The 23,960-nt window shown below is 40.4% G+C and overlaps 1 protein-coding gene across 1 annotated transcript in view; it reads left to right on the top strand.

Moving 5' to 3' along the window:
• Window positions 1-14,126, top strand: part of CAND1 (cullin associated and neddylation dissociated 1) — a 52,363-nt gene extending 38,237 nt beyond the window's left edge. The window contains exons 8-15 of the mRNA XM_073327847.2: window positions 1,507-1,799; window positions 3,003-3,144; window positions 4,083-5,576; window positions 6,572-6,667; window positions 10,181-10,350; window positions 10,442-10,606; window positions 10,914-11,021; window positions 13,237-14,126. Of these exons, the coding sequence (XP_073183948.1) occupies window positions 1,507-1,799; window positions 3,003-3,144; window positions 4,083-5,576; window positions 6,572-6,667; window positions 10,181-10,350; window positions 10,442-10,606; window positions 10,914-11,021; window positions 13,237-13,461 (2,693 nt within the window). The 3' untranslated portion in view covers window positions 13,462-14,126. The remainder of the gene's footprint in view (window positions 1-1,506; window positions 1,800-3,002; window positions 3,145-4,082; window positions 5,577-6,571; window positions 6,668-10,180; window positions 10,351-10,441; window positions 10,607-10,913; window positions 11,022-13,236) is intronic.
• The last annotated feature ends 9,834 nt before the right edge of the window (window positions 14,127-23,960 follow it).

The following is a 23,960-nucleotide window of genomic DNA, read 5'->3' as shown; positions in this document are numbered from 1 at the left end:
GGATTTCAGAGGATAAGAACAGTGAACTCACATGCTTGTGACTCAGGTAGATTTGAACCTAAGCTGTCTCAGGTGGAAAGGTAGAGCATTCTCCTACTGGGCCATCTAGCTCTGCTTTAAATTAATTTTTAAATATTAATATAATCTACTTCTTGAATGCTCTGCTTCTGTTCTGTTTTCTTTGTGAGAAATAGTGTGGTTGAGTTTGTTGATAAACAAGTGTCTTGCTCTCTTAAGCTGCTAAATAGTTTTACAAGGAGCCTCTTCAGTCCTATAGAAGTCGCTTCAGAGGGCTTCGTTCTCCAGTAAAAGAGAGTTAAATGGAATATTCTGATCAGGTCTATAATATAAATGTCTGACTTAGGGGAACTAAATGTTTAGGCTGTAAGAGTATATATTCTAAGAGTTACAAAATCTTATGTACTATTAAACATAATTTAGTTCTTTCTAAATTGGTCAATTTAACTCAAATTACTGCAGTAGAAATTGACTGTAATACGTAGTCCAGCGTGGTACAACAAAGATGTAGAGATATAAGGAGAGATTTAACAAAACTGTGGAGTATTTAGGACTTTGAAAGACAATATCTTGTCTCTGTTCGCAAAGCAATGTAGATTTTGTAAAATTATTAAAATCTGTACAGTTTCTTACCCCGGAAAGAACCCGAGACTTGTAAGTTTTGGCTTGTAGAAGTCACTGCTGCAGATTGACATGACTCCTTTTTTATGGAATGGGTTACACACATAATTGTAGTGTAAAAAGAAAAGGAGTACTTGTGGCACCTTAGAGACTAACCAATTTATTTGAGCATAAGCTTTCGTGAGCTACATCCGATGAAGTGAGCAGTAGCTCACGAAAGCTTATGCTCAAATAAATTGGTTAGTCTCTAAGGTGCCACAAGTACTCCTTTTCTTTTTGCGAATACAGACTAACACGGCTGTTACTCTGAAACCTGTCATAATTGTAGTGTGTGTACAAGTGATCGGACCAACCACACATGTTGAACCCGTGCACAATTTTTGCTGGTGTAATAATGCCCCCAACGGGAGTAAAATGTGAAGAGGCTAGTTTTCAGAATTTTGATGTGCTCTTGATTATTGCCTTATTGTCTCATGTGATGAATATATATGAAAACATTCAAAATAAAAAATTTAGTAAGGCCACAAGTGTGGTGGGAATGACTTTGTCCAATTAGCAACTGAAGTTGAGGAGGGGATGTATGAGAGGGGCTGGTGTGAGGAAGCTGGCAGAGTAGATAATTAGTTTTAGGACTCAGGCAGTTTTGAACGACCTTTTGTATACTTCTGCTTTATCTTGATTATAGACTGCTTCTTAAATTTCTTAAGCTACTATATTATCTGTCTCTGGTAAGTTTTACACATTTAACAATCTGTTGCATCAAATAAATTTGGGTTCTTTACAACAAAACTTTCTGTACAAATCTGCTAGCATGGAATGTCTATTTGTGAATTTGTGTATAATAGAAGTTCATTTTATTTTGTAAAGGGAGCGATGATGAATATAGTGATGATGACGATATGAGCTGGAAAGTGAGACGTGCAGCAGCTAAATGTTTAGATGCTGTGGTTAGCACACGACATGAAATGCTTCCAGAATTCTACAAGACCGTGTCTCCTGCTTTAATAGCCAGATTCAAAGAGCGTGAGGAGAACGTAAAAGCAGATGTTTTCCATGCATATCTTTCTCTTTTAAAACAAACTCGACCTGTGCAGAGTTGGCTGTGTGATCCTGATGCAATGGAACAAGGAGAGACACCTTTGACAATGCTTCAGAGTCAGGTTAGCTGTCAGGATTTTTTTTAGTTCTTTGACTTTGAGAGAAGACGATGCTTGATTATTCATTGTGCTCTGGGTTCATGTGGAAAGTGGTGAAATCACTTTGTCACCAGCTTCTTATAGTTGTACACAGATTATGGGTTCTGACTCTGCTAACTCATATGAGAGGGAGTGTATGGTAAATTGGCTCAGATACCTGCAGCTGCTCTGGAAACTGGAATTACCTGTTGGACTCATAGAGTGCTTATTTTATTTTAATTATTGGTTGCTCATCTCTAAAAATGCTGTGGAGTCTATGAACCTAGTTATTATTTGCCCCATTTTTATAAAACAAAACATTCATAGTCTGCGACCTATTATAGCTGTTTAGCTAAATTCAGAATAGGAGAAAAATTAAATTCTCACAATAAAAAAAGGAGACACTTGATCAGTAGAACACATTTTACCTGCAGAATAGAGAGAAGTGGCGGTACTATCAGAATCATTTTCCAAATTGATTTAATAGGGTAAGTATGTAATTAATATATCTGATTCTAGAAATTTGAGAGAAAAGCTACATGGAAAACATGTTTTGCTAAATCTGACCTTAATTTTTCAAGTTAAAATTTCCTGGAATAGTAATTGATTTGAAGATCTGAAACTTAAAGCTGTCAATGTAGCTAGAAATAAAGCTCTTCTGAAGAATCAAAGCCCAGAGAGACATTTTAGGCTTGAATAGAGACCGGGAGTGGATGGATCATTGCACAAAGTAAAACTATTTCCCCATGTTTATTTCCCCCCCACTACCCCCCACTACCCCCCACTGTTCCTTAGACATTCTTGTCAACTGCTGGAAATCGCCCACCTTGATTATCACTACAAAAGGTGTGTGTCCCCCCGCCCCTGCTGGTAATAGCTCACCTTAAGTGATCACTCTGGTTACAGTGTGTATGGTAACACCCATTGTTTCATGTTCTCTATGTATATAAATCTCCCCACTATATTTTCCACTGAATGCATCCGATGAAGTGAGCTGTAGCTCACGAAAGCTTATGCTCAAATAAATTGGTTAGTCTCTAAGGTGCCACAAGTACTCCTTTTCTTTTTGCAAATACAGACTAACACGGCTGCTACTCTGAAACCTGTCATTTTATTTTCTGTAATTTAGGATAACTGTAAAGGAAATGCTAACTGCCCAACTAGTTAACAGGTGTGTAATTGCTACAGGTTCCTAACATAGTTAAAGCCTTGCACAAACAGATGAAGGAGAAGAGTGTGAAGACTCGTCAGTGTTGTTTTAACATGCTAACTGAGCTGGTAAATGTTTTACCTGGAGCCCTAACACAACACATTCCTGTACTTGTGCCAGGTATGAAAAATGTATTAGTAAATCTGTTACAGGTTAACTGTGACTTCGACTTCAAAAGTTTTTAAACCTTAAATCCTGATATTTAAGAAAAAGCTTTTGAAGTGTAGTTCTAAATTAAGACAATACTACTCAGCTGTAATTGGCAGCTTAGCTTCTTTGTGAATCCACATGCATAGTTTAGTGGCATTTTTACTTTGGTTAGCTCTGGAGAACCAAAGTAAAATGTCCTGGGCTTGTAAGCTAGATTCATTTTGTCTAGTCTATAATCAGAATTGTTAACTTGTGTCTAATTAGAAGGCCAAATTCTGCCCACATTTCCACTTGTGCAGGGCTAAATACTGCCCTTATTTTTCCCCTTTACCACCCATGCAGAATCTTTACCACTGGTTGTGGTGGATGAGCCAAAAAAAAGCTATACTTTCAGATTTGTTGTAGAATTTATAGGGCTGGTAGCTAGAAAGCTCTTATTGGTAAACTAGACGAATTTTGATAGACGCTACTGAGAAGCTACAAATATGTAATCTTCTATATCACTTTTCAGAGAATAATGACACTTTTTATATAAAACGATTAAGTATGTGTCAGTCTTTAGAAGCAGCTAAAACTTCTAACTTGTTTCAGTCTCATGAAATAGCTAGGGATGTGTGTGTACACATACATGTTTTAAGTATGGTCATTTTGAGCAGTTGTGTTCAGAATTTCCTCTAGTAGTTAAAAGAAAAAGAGAGCACAAGCCATCGAACGGCCTATGTGTGCTGCCTGAGTGGAAGAAGTTTGGAAAGTGTATTACTTTAAATCAAAGGTGGGAAAGGCTTTCTGGAAGGAAATGTTTAAGAGCAGAAAATGTTAGCATGATTTGGCTGCATTTTTTAGGTGGTCTTGTTATTTCTGATGTTAAAAATAAATACATAAATAACACAACCTCTTTTCTTTTACAGGGATAATTTTTTCACTGAATGACAAATCAAGTTCCTCTAATTTGAAGATTGATGCTTTGTCTTGTCTGTACGTGATCCTGTGTAACCATTCTCCCCAAGTCTTCCATCCTCATGTTCAAGCACTGGTGCCTCCAGTTGTAGCTTGTGTTGGAGACCCTTTTTACAAGATAACATCAGAGGCACTTCTGGTTACACAGCAGCTTGTGAAGGTCATTCGTCCTTTAGACCAGCCTTCTTCCTTTGATGCCACACCTTACATCAAAGATTTGTTTACTTGCACCATCAAGAGACTGAAGGCTGCTGACATTGATCAGGAAGTAAAAGAGAGGGCAATCTCCTGCATGGGCCAGATCATCTGCAGCCTTGGTGATAATCTGGGCACTGACTTGCCTACTACTCTTCAGATCTTCCTAGAGAGACTAAAGAATGAGATTACTCGGTTAACTACAGTGAAGGCTTTGACGCTGATTGCTGGCTCTCCTTTGAAGATAGATCTGAGGCCAATCCTTGGGGAAGGAGTTCCTATCCTTGCCTCTTTCCTCAGAAAGAACCAGCGAGCTTTGAAACTAGGCACGCTTTCTGCTCTAGATATCTTAATTAAAAATTACAGTGACAGCTTGACAGCTGCCATGATTGATGCTGTCCTGGATGAGCTTCCACCTCTTATCAGTGAAAGTGATATGCATGTTTCCCAGATGGCCATCAGTTTTCTGACTACACTGGCTAAAGTGTATCCTTCCTCCCTCTCAAAGATCAGTGGGTCCATTCTTAATGAACTTATTGGACTTGTGAGATCACCATTATTGCAAGGTGGAGCACTTAGTGCCATGCTAGAATTTTTCCAAGCTCTGGTTGTGACTGGAACAAATAATTTAGGATATATGGATTTATTACGCATGTTAACAGGTCCAGTGTACTCGCAGAGCACTGCACTTACTCACAAGCAGTCTTATTATTCCATTGCCAAATGTGTAGCTGCCCTTACACGCGCTTGCCCTAAAGAGGGACCAGCTGTAGTAGGTCAGTTCATTCAAGATGTCAAGAATTCAAGGTCCACAGATTCCATTCGTCTTTTAGCTTTGCTGTCTCTTGGGGAAGTTGGGCATCACATTGACCTAAGTGGACAAATTGAGCTCAAGTCTGTAATACTAGAAGCATTCTCCTCTCCTAGTGAAGAAGTCAAGTCTGCAGCATCTTATGCTCTAGGCAGTATTAGTGTCGGCAATCTTCCTGAATATCTACCATTTGTCTTACAAGAAATAACCAGTCAGCCTAAGAGGCAATACCTACTTCTCCATTCCTTGAAAGAAATAATTAGCTCTGCGTCGGTGGTAGGCCTCAAACCATATGTTGAGAACATCTGGGCCTTACTGCTGAAACACTGTGAGTGTGCAGAAGAGGGTACCAGGAATGTTGTTGCTGAATGCTTGGGCAAACTTACTTTAATAGACCCAGAAACTCTGCTACCACGGCTCAAGGGATATTTGGCATCAGGTAGGCTGTCATTCAAAATAAATATATATATATATTTAGGCTCTGTGTTAAGAGAAGGGAAGAACTTTTGTACTTCTGACAAAGAGTTTAAGTTATACTCAATAGCTTGCCCTTGAGTTTTAATGTATGAAAAATCTCTTCTTGAATTGTGGACTGCTTCCAGAGAATTTCAGAAAATGAGATCATGCTACCTCTTGCCACCTGATTTTACATATTATGCATGAAGGCGTAAGAAATAAGACATTTAAATTTCATGATACATTACGAAGCAGTGATCTGAAATTTTTGTTAATTATCCAGTTGAACATTGTATAGATTTTATTAGATTTGTACTTTACAAATAAGTATTTGAATGGCCGTTGTTTTTAAAATAACATTTTCCTTACACTGGAGGCAGTAGATAGTGTGTAATGTGAATTGCTTCTACACTTTGATAATGAGAATCTGGCTTTCAAAATAATGTAATGGTGGTTTTATTTGTGAAGAGTTGTAAACTAAATCATGTAAATAGTTTTAAAGACCATGGAGACAGCAATGTTTTTTTTCAAAAGCAGCATATAGTTTTGGGACATAATCAAAAGACTTCTGAAATATAAGGATAAGGGTTGAGGGATATATATGGTCATGGTACATAGTTCAACACAGTAATTCCACCTCTAAGGTTGTATTGAAATAAATATTTGCATTTGTTTAGAACTAAGAATTTCTTTAATTAAGGCATTCATTATGTAATGACTTTGGTATAGAAGACAAGTTTATTTAATGTATTCCTAATTAACATTTAACATTAATCCCTGTTTACAATGTAATAATGGAAAATTATAAAAAAAACTTAACACCTTGCGAGCCAATCAGTAACGTTTAATTTTAGTACTTTGAAAGAAGACCTGTTGTGAAGAGAGAAGATGACTTATAATATTTAAATATATTTAATTAAATTATTTAGCAATTTCAGTATTTTTTTTTTTTAACTAAAATAACATGTTTGGTATTAGGGTCATCATATGCTCGAAGTTCAGTTGTTACTGCTGTGAAGTTCACTATTTCTGATCATCCACAACCCATAGATCCACTATTAAAGAACTGCATAGGTAAGTTTCTTATGTTTTTTAAAATTTAAAACCAAGTTTCTTTTTAAGCAGTTAATATTCAGACTTTTATATCAGGTGTGCAGTGTAAAAAATCCATTTAAAACAATGCTTTGCAAGTATCTGAATTAAGCAATCACCAATAACAACTATTAGTGAGAGCTGTTATTAAAGACTGCAGACTGAAGCTTACTGGATGCCATTAAGGAAATGGTAATTCTTCAGTATAGACCACTGAGGTCCCAAACTAGATAGCAGTAGCTGCAAGATTGCTAACCATTGACTTTTTTAATTGTTAAATTTCTTTTCAAGTGATTAATCTTACATTAAAATGTATATACAGTCATGTACTGCATTAGAAACTGAGAGATTTCTATTACATATAATTTTTATACATTATTTGAAGAAACCAGTCAGCTGTCAAAATGTGTTATTGATCCATAAATAGCCAAGATACTTGGAGAATCTAGTAAATCTTTAGGGGGAAAAACAAGCTTTGCATTGTCACATGACTTTCTGATCCTCTAGATCCACTCTTGTTCACGACCCTCTAGCATTGTATAGTATGGTCAAACCCACTAGAGAGAACATTTATAGAATCTATTAAGTAAATCATTTCTACACATGTGTTTAGTACTCTATTTTAGATCTCAAGCTTTTCAGTCTTTATAAAATCATATATTTTTAAAGCAAATACAAACCTTGGTATGATTTTCATATTTCCAAATGGAGTATTTTCTTATGATACGACTGGGCTTTATTTTAGACTGTATCTGGAATAGGTATTACAGTGTGTCTGTATTACACTTATGCTTTATTATTACACTTCCTCAAGTTTTAGTAAAGCCTTTCATAAATTGGTTGGGTAGCCAAAAGAAACTATAGCCATGAATGATATGATAGTCCAAAAGCCTTTGTTAGTCTCCTTCTCTGAAATTAAGTAATTCACTACCTTCCTTCTTTGAGTCCATTTTTCCTACAGCCTTACTTGTATTTTGTTCTCCCTTCCATTACTGTTTGTTTTTCTCAAGTTCTCTTTGAGAACTGCATTCTTTGAGGCAAGCGGTTTCATTTAGTCACTTTTTTACTATTTGTTGTCTAAACTCCTTGCTGCATGGCGTCAAGGCCTCTGGCCTAGAAGTTTTTGAGGGGCCTTCTTTCAGAATCAGCCAGTGTCCTTCTTTCATAGGGCCAGAAGAAATTCGTAGATTCCAAGGCCAGAAGGAACCATTGTACTCCTCTAGTCTGATCTCCTGTACAACACAGGCCATAGAACTTCCCCAAAATAATTCCTAGAGCAGATCTTTTAGAAATAAATCCAGTCTTGATTTAAAAATTGTCAATGATGGAGAATCCACCATGACCTTTGGTTAAATTTGTTGCAATATTTAATTACTCTGACCTTTGTCTTATTTCCAGTCTGAATTTGTCTAGAGCTGGGGTGGGCAAACTACGGCCTGCGGCTGGATCTGGCCCCTCGGGGCTTTGGATCCGGCCCGCGGGATTGCCACCACCGTGGGCTCCATGCCGCTCTGGGAAGTGGCCACACCACGTCCCTGCAGCCCGTGGGGGTGGGGTGGCAGAGAGCTCTGCATACTGCTCTTGCCTGTGGGTACCTCCCCCTAAGCTCCCATTGGCCAGGAATGGGTTACCACAGCCAATGGGAGCTTTCGGGGAGGTATCCACAGGCGAGGGAAACACGCGTAGCCCTCTGCGGCCCTCCCACGCCCCAGGGACTGCGCAGGGACATGGTGCCGGCCGCTTCCCGGAGTGACACGGCGCGGGTAAGTGGCACCAGGCTGGAGCCTGAACCCCTCCTGCACCCTGCACCCCAACTCACTGCCTTGAGCCTCCTGCCACATCCCACACCCCTCCTGCACCCCAACCCCCTGCCTAAACCCCCTCCTGCATTCCATATCCCTCCTGCACCTCAACCCCCTGACCTGAGCCCCCTCATACACCCTGCACCACTCCTCTGCCCCAACCCTTGCCCTGAACTCTTCCTGCACACCGCACCCCTTCCCATACCCGTACCTCAACCCCCATCCCCGGCCCTTCAAGCAATTTCCCCACCCAGATGTGGTCCTTGGGCCAAAAATTTGCCCACCCCTAGTCTAGAGTAACTCAAAATTATCTTGCTGGGCCAGAGAGCTAGGAACCCAGTTTTTGTTGTGTTCCTGGACACCCAGCAGTGTTCCTCTCCCTTAGTCAGCCTTGCTTCCTCTTTATTTTTTGTTACACAAAAAGAAAGATGGTATCTAGAATTTTTGTTTTGCTTTTCATCCATCCTGTTTTTCCCCCTTTTTACTTTGTTCCTTCATAGCAGTGTCCCATAATATTTAGTAAGCAGTACTGATGCGATCCTTAGTGTATTTATTCTGTCTAGGAAGTACTGTGTTACTGATCTCCACAGGATCTGGACAGCGGATCGTCCGTAGAGGTGTTTTTATCTTAATATATGTTGAATTATCCTTGTTTTCATGATAATTTTAAGAGGATTCCGTGGATGATTCTGCTAGGGTATTTTAAAATATACATTGGAAGGTACTTCCAGGAATTTATATTAGAGAATTCATCTTTAACTCCAGAGTTTACAATGGCTGTCTCATATGTATGTTTTAAGAAAATTGGAACAAAGAAATAAGGAGAGAGATGGCAGTCTTCATGATTGTTTAATACAATTTTCCGTAATTATACAGGGCTTACCTTTCAACAATAAAAACTTACCAATTTAAAAATGAGTATAAATGCTGGTAAAACTCATGAAACTTACTTTTGCATAACAGAACATTTCTGTTTCAACTTCATTACACTAATACCAGTATATTATATATAAGATATAGTTTCAGTTTTACGTCATAGAATTATATCCAGTTCTCACAATCTTGTGCAGCATTACAGGCATATGCTTCACTATTCCATGTGGAAGTTTGCCATATTTCTTCTCCCATGCCACTCCCCAAAGAAAATAAAAACCCTATAACTAATATTTCTTTCTTCTGTAAAAGTAATGTGATTTTATGGCCTTGTAGCTGTTTTGAGTGCATATTGTCTGCTCAGTTTAAATATCTAAGGTATAAAACCTTATTTGGTTGGTTGTGTCTCTCAAATTGTGAGACACACCATAGATTACATGTACATGTGTTTTTCATATTGATTCTTATAATTTCTTCTCTTTTCATATTCAAATATGAATATTACTCGGGATTTCCCCAGCCACCTTAGTGTGCTGTACATGCTTTCTGCAGTCATGCCTTGCATCACACATTGTTCTAGGCAGTTATGCAGCTGTGTAAACTGAAACTTATTAAAATCTTTAAGCTGATTTTAGTTAGTTTATAGTTTAAAGCATTGCTGCTAAATGTAGCAATGTCAGTTCAATCAAAAACAGTTTGCACAGTAAAAAGCTCTCTGTTAACAGGTAAAAATAAATCCCCTGTGGAGAAATATTTCCAGGTTTCTGAGAGTAGCAAATAGAAACATGTCGTGGTAATTAATTTCTTGGCATATTTACAGGTGATTTTCTAAAAACATTGGAAGACCCAGATCTCAATGTAAGGAGAGTGGCCCTAGTGACGTTTAATTCAGCGGCACACAATAAACCATCATTAATAAGAGACCTTTTAGATACTGTGCTTCCTCATCTTTACAATGAAACAAAAGTCAGAAAGGAACTAATAAGAGAGGTAGGTGAACTTGGTGAGACTGCAAAATATTTGTATAAGCTGATTTTAAATTTTAGTAAATATATTCTTGTCTAATGTTTTTTGTGTACAGGTGGAAATGGGACCATTCAAGCATACGGTTGATGATGGGCTGGACATTAGAAAGGCAGCTTTTGAGTGCATGTACACTCTTTTAGATAGCTGTCTGGATAGGCTAGACATATTTGAATTCCTAAACCATGTTGAAGATGGTTTGAAGGATCATTATGACATTAAGGTAAATTATCATCTTGTACATTTACACTTAAACTTGAGCGTTCTGACCCAATTAATATGAAATATTGGCTAAACAGTGACTTCTTTTAAATATTTTGCAATGTTTTTGCTGTACAAATATTGTTCAGATGACTAGAAAGCTGATATAAATACTACCTGAAAACTGTTTTTAAATATATAGTGGGATGTATAGTGAATCATACTTGTACTAGGATGTTGCTGTTTTAAAACTCCTTTTGTAGTGAACTAAAAAAAAGACCTTAATTGTGCAAAACTTAATTATCTCTGAATTGATCTTCCCCAACTAGATGTTAACATTTTTAATGTTGGTGAGACTGTCTACTCTTTGTCCAAGTGCAGTACTGCAGAGGTTGGATAGGCTTGTCGAACCCTTACGTGCCACATGTACAACAAAGGTACTGTCTTAAACTGATGCTTATGTTCTTGAATAATACTTTGAACTTTTTGGTTCTATAGAAATGTTAAGAACCTGAGACTTGAATATTAAGTATATTAGTGTCTGAGAAGCTGTCCATATGAATTTAGTATTACCTGTAGTTCTGGACTACTGATCCACAATAGATTTATATCCATAGACTTTGTGCATGACTCCACTGCATTTTAAGGCAAGATGCCCAAAATAGTAGCTTCACTCATGTAAAGTGCACCTGTAGTCTGTTTATGCATACCCTGACATGGTTGAGTTAGAGCATGGCAGGGCAAACTAGGGCCTGCAGGCTGAATCTGCTCTGTCAGGGCTTTCAGTCCAGCCCGCGGGATTGCCAGCCCCGTGGCGTAGCAGGGCTAAAGCAGGCTGCCTGTCTGCCCTGGCCCCACGTCTCTCCTGGAAGCGGCCAGCACCATGTCCCTGTGACCTCTGGGGGAGGGGGATGCAGAAGGCTCCGTGCGCTGCCCTCATCTTCAGGCGCTACTCCCGCAGCTCCCATTGGCCGGGAATGAGGAACTGCAGCCAATGGGAGCTTCGGGGGTGGTACCTGCAGGCAAGGGCTGTGCGCAGTAGAGCCGCCTGCCCCGCCCTCCCCACCCCACTGCACCCCCAGGAGCCACTGCCGGACATGCTGGCCACTTCTGGGAATGGCGTGGGGCCAGGGCAGGCAGGGAGCCTGCCTTAGCCCTGCTGCATGCTGCTGCCAACCCAGAGCCGCTTGAGATAAGCAGCGCTGGGCTGGAGCCCGAACCCCTCCTGCACCCCACATCCCAAGCCCCTGCCCTGAGCCTCCTAACCCTCTGCCTTGAGCCCCCTCCTGCACCCCAGTCCCCTGCTCTGAACCCCGAACCCCCTTCATTGAGCCCCCTGCCATACCCGTCTTGCACTCCAACCCCTTGCCCTGAGCCCCTTCCTGCACACTGCACCCCAACTCCCTGCCCCAGCCCTACATTCGTTGCCCTGCATACAATTTTCCCACTCAGATGTGGCCCTCGGGCCAAAAAGTTTGCCCACCCCTGAGTTAGAGTATGGCTCTTTAATTTAAAATGTTGTTGATCAAAAATAATTTGGGAGGCTCATGTAATACATCATATGAAAAATAGTTCCTAGTAAAATTATAAGAGAAGATAGGGAGGGAAAGAGTATAAATCCCTTTTCTAATCTGAATATACTTGTTCACTTTTTCTAATTTTTTTTAAATTCTTTGGATTATTTGGTCTACTCTCTGTCCCTCAGAAGCCAGGCTGCCCATTTAAGCAATGTAAAAACTGAAATTTCATTGAAGAAACTGAACGTGGAATTTTAAATAGTTTTTAATTTTTAACTATAGAGGTTTAAAAGTTACTAGAAACTTACAACTTGCTTCTAGAAGGTGAAATAAGCAGTTTGAAGGGAGAAGAGCAGTGTAAAATGGTGCTTTCACCCCGTCTTTTGAAAACTTCCTTATTTAAAAATTTAAGATTGTTCAGGCAAAGACCATCTTTTGGTTCTGTGCTTATACAGTGCCTAGCACAATGGGTTCCTGGTCTGTGACTAGGGCTCCTAAGATACAGTAATAATTAACTTCCACCTTCATATCACCTACACAGTTTCTTGTTACCCATCTTCCACCAATAATCTGCTCCTTATTTCACTTGATTGATTTAGGGAGTATTACTTTCAATGATGAAGTCCTGTCTGTGTACCATTAAAAGTTCTTGCTTAGGAATGATATAAAAAATTTCTAACTGATCAAGAATATGCTTTGGTCAGTATGTCCATTGCTGTTTTATAATTTGTGCTTCAGCAACTCGTGGTCATTTTTATAATATTACTGACCTTACTAAATTGAACCAGTTTGGCTGCTATTTGCTTTGAATCTGTGTAATGAATTGCTAAATCAAATTTATTTATTTTTCTGTAAGGAATGTTTTTGCTTAATCTGCAATTTTCAGGCTCTAACCTATTTGTAAGGTTTTTTTAATTAAGACTGCTAAGCATCAGATGCACTATAGCTGTCCAGTCTCCTGTGGTTATCTTTATATTCTTTTCATCCTAAAAAAAGTATCTTGTGCAGTATAAACTATTTCAAGTGCTTGTCAAATTAAAGTGGTAATATGGAAGGAAAGATACCTTACATCGACTGGTTTAAGAAGAGCTCAGTTTTAAATGTAAACTTCCTACATACACTACTTTTTCTACAGGTAAAGGCAAACTCAGTGAAACAGGAGTTTGAAAAACAAGATGAACTGAAGCGGTCTGCCATGAGGGCAGTAGCAGCCCTTCTAACCATTCCAGAAGCAGAGAAGAGTCCGTTAATGAGTGAATTTCAATCACAGATAAGCTCTAACCCTGAGCTGGCAGCCATCTTTGAAAGTATCCAGAAAGATTCATCATCCACTAACTTAGAATCAATGGACACTAGTTAGATGTTTGTTCAAAATGGGGACCATTACGTTGAACCATATGATGCACTGAATTGACAGGTTAAGAGTAAGAAACAGAAAAATATCTAATCTTCACATTGTTCCACTTTATTTACCTTTATGGAGACAGTTGGCTTTTTCCCATTGTTGCTTTTCTAGCATTTATTCCAGAAATACGTATTTCCATGATCCAGAAGTTGTAAACCACTCATGTTTTAGTGGATTTGGCCACATTTGAAATGAAAATAAAAGATTAAAACATATGGTGTATGGAAATAGGTTCCAACATCCATTTGCCCTGTAATGTTTAGGATTAAAATGTTAAAATTTTGTGACCATGTTTTTTTCTTTTTTTTTAATTTTTCTTCTTTCTGTAAAAACAAAACCACCATGTTTTTGTATAACTTTTATTCTTTTGTGTTTCAGCTACATAAATTGATTTGGCTGGCCGATAAGAAATTGTTCTGTGTAAGATTTATTATATTACAGAGGGTTTGGGCACAGTTTAAAAAGTGCAGACATAAGTAAATGTCATTTTTAAAGGTGTGGGGATTAGAAAATTAATATCCCTGTTGTGCACACTAACTTTGCATGAGCAAGTTTACAAATATATATTGTCTGTAAAACAGCATGTGCAGTTTATTCATAATACATGTTAAAATAAGTAATACTGTATCAGTGCAATTTTCAGGTATTTATTTTTACATAGAAAATGCATTCATAGAGGAAGGGGAGAGGGTTAAATTTTAATCTGGTTTTCTAGGTGCAGGTGTAGTGAATTTTTACAGGTATTTTTACAGTGAAAGTAATCTTGTCTGTTAAACCAGTGTTTCCCAACAAGGAGGATGGATTCCCTGGGAGGTGTGGGGGTAGATAAGCAAGGAGGTTGGGATGGTTGGGCAGAGAATAGTAGGTGGGAGGAAACTGCATAACCGTGGGCCCAGCTCTCCCTCTGTTATAAATACGTGCCAGAGGTGGCTTCTTGAAAGGCGTCTGCTTTCCATCCCTCAGCTCTTAATAGTGCAAGTAATGTGCAGAGGAAACTCTTCTCTTCTCTTTAGTAGTGGTCAGAAGGTATAGCACATGTGTTCTGGCCACCTTGAACCATCAATGGACTCCCATACCTCAAGCATCTGGTGAGTGGGAAACAGAGGATCAGTCATGAAATAAGACCAAACTGGAAAACTAGACAGCAAAAAGATACGCAAGAAAATAAGTAGTAATAAATGGACAAAGATTGCAGCAACTGTGCCAGGGCCTAGTGAAAGGGGACACTGAAGTGGTGAGTGCTTGTCCCTCAATTCGTTGGAAGTGGCTTCATCAGAAAAAGATTGGAAACCCACTGCCTTAAACTGATTAATGTAAAATTCCAATCTCTGTTTCAGGTTTTTCTCTAGTTTCGTTTGGCTTGATAACTTTTCGCCATTTAGAAATTCTTGAAGCCCAATACTACCACCTTTTTGGCACACATTAATTCTTACAGGACTACCTGTATCATGCTCTGTCAAAGAATTCTGTGGAGCTTAGTAGGTTGTCAGGATTTGTTAGCTAACAGAGGTGAATTGTTTAATTTTACTTACCAGATTATACCTTGGTGGAGTTTTGATGCCTTTTACTTTAAAGGGACCTGAACTGAGAGGAAAAGTTTACATGAACTCATACAGTAGTTACAATTTCAAATAATGGTGCAGAAGCATCATTTGATATTGTAGCTTCTGATCTAGCCTCAAAATCTTCAGGCTTATGTAACTGGAAGTTGACTGGAAATGGAGTTTATCAGTTTATCTCCTTGAGCTACCAATATATTTAAATGTAGTGGAAGGGGGCTAATCAAGGGTGAAAAGTAGTGATGGCTGATTTTAGTGAGAAATTACATATTTGGAAAATGCACCTTTTTATTATTGGAACCATGAATTGAGTATTTTCTCTGCTGTGTACCTTATCTGTTTTAACAACTGTATTAATTAAGAATGTATTGTGGTTATTAACAGCAAAATACTAGGATCTTATGTTGTCTAACGTGCACTCAAAATAAGAAAGAAGGGTTTATAGACTTAGACATAGGAAAGGAATCCAATCTGAAAATTAATTCAAATTTAAACTTAGTAAGGGATGCTGAAATAGTAAATTTAGATATAAGTGTAATAAGACTTCTCCTTGGAGAAACTGGTATGCTACGTATTAGTCAGTATTACAAGGTATCTGATGTTGTGGATACTCAAACTTACTTGGTTTTCTTGTTCCACAGTAAATTGCAATACAGCAAGCTCCAGGACTAAGCAGGAGCTTGAGATTCTATTTGGTTGACATTTCTCTGTAAAGTGCAGAGTTTCAAGGCCAAACATTGAAAGATGTGAAAGAAAGCGTAGCCTATTAAGCGGAACAAACAGTATATAAGCTATTCTTTTTCCACTTTGACCCTTGAAGTTGCAGGTAGGGAAGGAAGAGAGAACTAAATTTTCTTATGCAGCAAAAAACTTTCATAGGACAAAACTACAGAAGTTAAACTTCAGTAAGATTTCTGATCAGTAATTACAACGAAACTCAAGGTCTTACATCAAAGCAGGAAGTCACTAAATCAGATTTAAACATGTATTTAGGTGCGTAATGATGCAAACAGTCACCTAGTGGGGCGTACAAAAGTGCTTGTCTGCTCCTTCAGCACCTCGATACTTTTTGTAAATCTGCCCCCCATCATTCTTTCCTAGCATAGTTTGTGATGGAGACAGAGCTATTTATCATATGAAAGGATGATGTAGGAGTTTTTCAAACTTTAAGGTAAGTATTTGACAATATGTATATTAAACCACTGTTAAAAAAAATTAAATAACGTACAACTCTGAAAGCTTATGCTTGTTTTCTATTCTGATTGACATTTTCTCCCTCAAATTTGTCAGACTTGTTTTCTGCTAGGAAGTATCAGTAAAATGGCAACTGTCGCTGAAGCAACATTCAGTTTGAATGAATTGAAACAGTGGTGAGTGTTTGTAAAATCTTTTGAAAAAATCTCCATACGTAGGCTTTGTCTACACTGGCACATTCATCGCTAAAACTTTTGTTGCCCAAGGATGTGAAAAAATGCCTCCTGAATTACAAAAGTTTTAACGATGAAAAGTACTGGTGTGGACCTACTGGTGTGAACCTACTGCCTCTCATTGGAGGTGGTTTTATTTGGTAGCCGGGAGAGTGCTCTCCTGGTGACAGTGTGGCCACAGAGCACACCTTACGACGGTATGGCTGCAGCGGCACAGCTGCGCCATTGTAAAGTGTGCAGTGTAGACATAGCCTTAGTTAGCTTCCTGGTTTGTTTAAATATAATGGCTAAAAATAGCTGAATTGGTGATTGTATTTTCCATTGAATGTCTTAGCATTAGGCTATTATGAATTTGCCTGCGGTAGGAGAATTGGAAAGAGAAACTTAATGAAAGCTTTGGAAAAGTATTCTCATACAATATTTTATTTTTTTCCCCATTGTTTGAGTGATTATCTGCTTACAGATCTTTCCCTATCTATTTCCTCCTTTCAGTGAGCAAACTGACTTTTCAGTTTTTGAATGTCACCGAAACTAACAGCTGTTTTTAGTTAGTTTACCAGTGCACAAGGACAGCACAGCTCTGAGAACCCTATTCATTATTTGACTGCTGCAAAGCCTGCACCAGGAACATTGGGATGCAAAGTGTTTTTTGATAAACAATTTAAGGCATGGTTCTCTCAAAAGTGACCATTAAAATGGCATCTTCCTGTTCAACAGGAATACTCCTGTGTATTGTCACTTTTTTGCTTCAGCAACAGGTTTTTGATGCCTTTTGCTCCTATTATCGCTGTAGAGCCAGTGTGTTTAAGAAACTGAGTTGGATACATCTACTAATTTTGCATCAGTGTTTTACTAAATTCCTTGTTAAACCTGTATGGACTCACGGAAGATACTGGGAACTCACAGCTATAACTGTGAGGACCTTATTTGACCTGCAGAACTTCTGTTACTGGTGATATGAGAAGAAAAGAACCCTGTTTCACTATTAGAAGCCAGGTTGGTTTGCAGGACTGGAAGTATAGAAGAAACACATTTTAATTTCTAAATTAAACACTTGATATGAAGAAGTCTGAATCAAGAAACTTGAAACTACAGTGCCCTTTTTAGTTACTTTCCAGAATAGAATCTTCTATTGAATAACTTTTACTAATCAATTTAAAAAATATTTTGTTAAAGTGGGTTTTCTTCTCCCACGTCATCATTAATAAAAGTTCGACAGACCAAATAAGGTCCTTAGTTATACTTATACAATCTTATCATCCTTGAATTTGCACATGTGCAATTGACTGGAATTTACTAAAGTGACATACAAGTAGTAGTAGAAGTTGTGAAGAGGCCTGCCACTAGTAAAAAATTGTGCTTAAACTGCTTTTTGTCTGTCTTCAAAATGAGATCATCTCAAATGGGAAAGGTGTTCAGTAACCTCTAGTCTTATGTAGAAATAAACTGTTACATCTGACAATGAGGTCCTTTTTGGAAATAGAAACTGAAACTTGCGAATATCTTAATGGTGCCACATTTTAGCTTTCCTCCACAAAAAGGTTGAACAAAGAATAACACCCAATATACAATAGTTGACAAGATCAAAAGAATTAAACTCAGCAAAAGCAGTAGAGAAACTGTTGAAACTATTAGGGTTCTATATACTGAGATTTCTATTGGGCCAGGATGCTGCATCCTTTGTCTTCCAGGCCCAGATGCAGCAGCCCTCACCTTTTCTGTTTTGACTTGAAAAGGTTCTCTACCACTTAAAAATCCTTCAGGGTACTTGCTTTACTTACCCTGTGTCAGGGACAAATAAGTGCTTCCTGTTTAAACAGGGCTCTCCTCATGTCTGGAACCTGTCAGTTGCCCTCCTCTCTTTTTGACTAGCTCAAAACACCATAGAGCTTTATTCTCATTTAATCACAGGCTTTCTGATGCTGCTTTGGCAGTGAAGTGAGTATAAATGTGATTCAGACTCTTTTACACTATTGGAACAGTAAAGGAGCTGCAGAACAAATGATAATCAAGTCCCTAAATATCTTGTTTGTTAAAAAGGTGGCAGTTTATAGCATCTGGGTTGGAGCAGCCCTTTCATAAGTGAGAGTTATTAGAAACATACCTTTTCATTACTCCAAACCTAGTTTCCTGTATGAGTCAGACAGGAATGTCTGACTGAGATCATGCCCACTAGCTACACAACAGATTCAGGCTGAATCCTTGCCTATTTTTTTAAATGGCTTTATCGCCCATGACTACCTTCAAATAGGTAAACGTGAGTAAAACAGATTCCAGAAAATAAAAAGGGGCCTGTGTTGAGTTTCTCTCTGTAGTGGGTTCAAATCAAATGCAGTCTAAACTATACTGCTTTGAGTTGGTCTTTATTTAAAATAAAAAAATAGTGTTTGCAACAGGATTGCAGATAACACTATACAAGCCCTCCATTAAATCATACTGTCTTTCTCTGGTCCTTCAAATTCATGAGCTTGGCCTATCTGCTAATAAATAATCTGCAGTTTTTTCTTTGTACTTAACCTGTGTGATGATACAAAATAATAAGACTATAATGGTAAATACTACATGCTGAGGTTTGACTTATGTCAGCTTTCCATTTTGCTTGTTTACTTAAACACAAGAAAAAACTCAGCTGTAGAAAGCTGGTTCAGTCAGTGTTTGTATTAGGGAACATTACCTCTTTCAAATGAGATGTAACAGTCATCTTCCATAACTCAAATTGAGACAAAATGAGAAGGTGATACATACAACTATGATGATTGTGTTAAAACAACCTGAAAAAAAGAATCAAAAAGCGAGTTAAATTTATCTCAGACTGGCCAAGAATATAGTCTCTGATCCATCTTCCCAGTGGGAATGATCTTCTAGCCTACAGTTGTCATTTGCATTCTAACTTAGATTTGAACTTGACATCTTGAGTATTGCCTGACAAGTCCTAACCAAGATGGTATACTACTCCAAAGCAGAAATGCTTCTGGCTTCCTGCAGACCTTCAGTGTTTTTGGTCTATGCAGGAATATGGGCATCCAGGTCCTCCTACTGATCTTAGCTCCACTTAAATTTCTTTTAAGGAAAATCTAGACCTGTGCCTAAGACCTTTTACCATATCTCCCATTTCATGATTGAGTAATGTCGTAAATGCAAGCTTTTCTAAGTCTCTGGTAGATCATCCAATGTTTATCAAAGTTCCGTATGACAGCATTTCTGCGGCACAGCTTCTCTCCTCATATGTCACAAATGGGTAATGCATCTAACCTGTGGAATTCAGAGTTCATCCAGTGTTGCTGGAGGTTCCAGGACTAAGGCCTGCTCTTCAACTAGGGCCCACAGAATTGCTACCTCTGGGTGCAAAAAAAAAGTTACTGGTTCAGTTCTGTCTGATCACATTGTTCTATAACTTTTTATTCATTTTTGGTGCTTAATGAGTAGTTACTTCATTTGAACTTCTAGCTCCAGTCTCCCTTTCCAGAGCAGAGGAATTACCAGAGCAGCATTCTTCTGGTAGAGTCTCTCAAACTCCCCTGCAGCAGAGAAACATTGCAAGTATCAAATCATAACCCAAGGGTGGGGGGAATGCATGCATGTGTTTATAAGCAGCTTTCCGGGTGCTTCAGAGGGTGAGATATGCACTGCTGCCACAAACTCACTCTTGCTCAGCTAGGACATACAGCTTTGAGACACACTGGCCTGCCAGGGCGTTGGCCCTGGCCCAAAGTCACAATTCACCATAGGAAGGGCCTATCAGGAGCATGGGAATTACACCCATCAGCAGACCGTTAGGGAAAGTCTTGCACCTTGCACAAGTAAGAACTGCAAAGTAGTTTTCCATTCATCTGCAGGGGCGTGCGTTGGTAAAAAGGTGTTGCTGGTTTGGTTCCCTAATAATTTCTTAAATTACAAAACATATGCTTCATATGGGGTGGAACTTCTATTTCTGCCGAGTGTATTCATTGAAATTGTGCTCTCCCTCCCCCCCGCTCGCATGTCTGTGAATTACTGCTTGCTACTTTCCATTTAAATTAAGCATCTGTGCAGCAGAATGAAGGGGGTTTTTTGTTCATTTTTCTACCTGATTTTCTTTCTGCTAGCAGCTTCCCTCATTATTCAATCAACACTGCTAGTCTGGTAAATGACTAGAATACAAATTGGAACTTTTTTCTAGAGGGCAAACAAATTTATGCCGGATTTAAGATTAGTCTGGATAATTTCAAGTTGACTTAATACTAATAATTGGTTTCTACAGCTTTGGAAGAACTTTTGGTGGCTTGAGTTGATGGACAGGGCTTACTGAGTCCTGGAGCCTCCAGAAACAACATTAGACGGTCTGTGAATTCTATTGGTGAGGGGTGTCTCAGTTTTGGGGTTAGCTGCTCCTCTGTCTGCTCAATGTCACTCCTCTTAAGTCTCAGGCCTTTAGCTGCTCCTCTCCTCCCAAACCAGGGATTTAGTTTTGCAGTTCCCCTGCAATACACTTGAGTTTATTCTGGTAGGTCTGACTTTAGTACAGCACCTGCTGTTCTGCTCTCTCCCTGGGGCTGTGACAGTGGTTTCCAGTGACCAGTCGGCTTTCACAAACCACTGTATATTTATTTTACGACAAATGCAGAGAGAAAACAAAAAGCAATAACTAGTCTACAGCCATGCTAAACTTACACAGTGTAACCATTGTCCACATGGAGATTTTGGCTGGTTTCCAGTCCTTCACAACCTTCCCAGCAGGGTTTTGCCCTCTTGGTTACAGGATCATGTCAGTTCTTTGCTCAAAAAGAGGGTGTCTCGGCCAATTTGGACTAACGCTTTATACCAAAGCTTTTTCTTTGTCTGCTAGGGCTCTTGACCCAATCTGAACCAGTATATGTAATTCCCTGGATGGGGGTGGTAATTCTCTGGAGGAGTTTACCTGTCTTTGGATCTGTAGTAATTACCGTCAACTAATTTTAATTCCCAGAGGAAGTTCATTAATCTCCCACCATGGAGCTAAAATATAATCTCTAGCTCACAAAGCTACACATCGCATTAATAGACAAAAGTTTATGAATAATCTCTGCCTATAGCTTCTGGCCCAATTAAATACTAGTCTTTTGACCCTTCTCACAGCAGTCACAAGAGGCCTTACCCATTTCGGATAAATGAGGAGAGAAACTGCTAACAGAAAATTATCAGGTAAGACATTTTTTGGTCTTTTCAAAACAGTTAAGCCTACATTCCCTACCTGGGACCTGCCTACAGTACTATAAGTTCTCATCACCCATCCACTTGAACCAATGGCATCTAATTCCCTGTACTTCTGTTAATTAAGACATACTTTCTGTTAATTATTGAACTGAAATATCGCTAGTACAAGCCTTTACTGAACTCTTTTTCAATATCTCACTGAAGAACATTTTTTCTTCATTTTCCCCAAACCTAAACATCAATAAGAGATGGTTGTCCGTGAAGAACAGTTAAAATATAACTTAGTTGAACCCATTGATTAAAAAAAAAGAATTGTTTGTTTCCTTTTATCCAATTGCTGGGTCTGAAAGCATCTAAATTTTCCATAGCTAAGTGGATTAAGTGCTGAATTACTGAAGCAGACAGCCAGAAACAGATTCCAAAAGGGACCAAAGCCTTCGTTCCATAGTGATTTCCTGGGTTGATTTCCATTCCACATTAGGTGTACACGCGCCGCGTGCATGAATGTCAGAAACTTTTTCCCTTAGCAGCTCCCGGTGGGGCCCCCAAGTGGCCCCACTGCACCGTGCATATATACCCCCGCCAGCTTGACCCCCTCCAGTTCCTTCTTACCGTTGGTGACGGCATTGGAACAACCCCTCTCTCTCTCGTAGAAGAGCAGTCCCTTAGCCTTTAGAGAAGCTATTATCAGTTCGTTTACATACAGATTGTGTACACTTAAGTCATTAGGTCCTTGGAGGCCTCCAGCACCTGCCACGGGGTATGCCACAGGCCCACGGCTTCAAGGCTTGCGCCACATGCTGCAAACCTGTGCCAGTTAGTGACCCCCACGACTCGTGTCTACATTGCCTGGGGGACGGACATCAAACTGAACGGTGTAGGATTTGGAAGGCTTTTAAGCCAAGGACAAGGAAAGAAGGAGACTTTTTTGCCTAAAGCAGCTGTTGATGGAGGCCGCATTGCAGCCGCCGGGCCCGGAGCACCTGATGCCGGCTCAGGCTTCCTCGGTGTGTAGTGCCCCGGAGCTGTCAAGAGACCCGGCACTGGCTAAGCACCGTAAACGTGGGCCCTGGAGCGCCAGGCCCTGTAGCACCGCTCATCCTCCCCAGTGCGGCCCCTGGTACAGCCCCCCGGCGCAGCCTAAGAAAGGCGCGGTCGTTCCCCGCACAGGAGACCGGCGCCTCCAAGGCCCCAAGCGCCGATAAGAGCGGGAAGGCTGAGGTACTGGCACTGGTGGTCCTGGCAGCACAAGCCCCACTGAGCCCAGACCTAAATGAGCTCAGCACGGACGATGGGCTTGAGGGCATAACGGATCAGCCCTTTATGCCTGGCACCTTTTGAGGCTGCAAAGGACCTCATTGAGCTGTCAGCGGCAAGCCCCCTCCCGCATGGGGAGAACCCTCCGGCACCCATGCCTCGGGTGCCGTCGAGGGGTAAGCTGGCAATGGTGTGCCGCTCAAGGACACCGTCCTGGCACCGCTCCCAGAGTTGGTCCCGGTTGAGCTCCGACACTGCGGACTCACACTTGCCAGGGGCCCAGAAGGAGGATGCGGCACCGGCAGTGGGTCGATGCAAAGAAGCACTGGAAAGGGCATGCCAGAGACTGGCACCAGGAGGATTTGAGATGGCCCTCTCCAGAGGACTCCCGCAAACGGTCCCACTCCAGGGAACGCTGGTCCTGGTCCCGGGGATACCAGTACCGCTCCTGCTCCCGCTTAGCCAGGAGCCGCTCGTTCTCCCACTGGCGCAGATCGTTGGCACTGCCGTAGCCTTCGCGATCGGTGTCACTGCAGTCCGGTGCCGACTCCAGCCGCTATAACTACTTGCACTGGGCCCTGGACAGCAGGGACCTTCAGAGGAGCTGGCAACTCCAATGGGGGCCGCCAAGCCATTGGCCCTTCTGGACCCCCTTGGCCTATCAGGAGCGCCAAGGGGCCCTGTCCAGGGCAAGTTACTCAGTGCAGCGGTCCCGGTTCCCACACCGACTCCAGACGGTGCCGTAGGCAACAGTATCCAGGCCTCCAGCATCCCCCCAGCATGGACCGGAGAGACCGGCACCGATCCTGGTGCCGTCCCATGGACTCCCTGCCCAGCCTGAGCCGGAGGCCTCTCCCACGGGAGATGGGGAGCAGGAGGACCAACCAGAGGGGGTCAAACAGCAGCTAACCTTCTCGTCTTCCCCCGATGAGGCGGTGGCAGGTACAGAGGTGTCTGGCCCTCCGCCGATAGACCATAGAGCCCACCAGGAATTGCTGCTCAGGGTCGCCCAAAACTTGGGGTTCAGTCCGAGGAGATG

Source organism: Lepidochelys kempii, chromosome 1 (assembly GCF_965140285.1).
Source record: "Lepidochelys kempii isolate rLepKem1 chromosome 1, rLepKem1.hap1, whole genome shotgun sequence".
NCBI lineage: Eukaryota > Metazoa > Chordata > Testudines > Cheloniidae > Lepidochelys > Lepidochelys kempii.
Note: the sequence above shows the minus strand (reverse complement) of the source record. Positions and strands in the feature narration are given on the sequence as shown.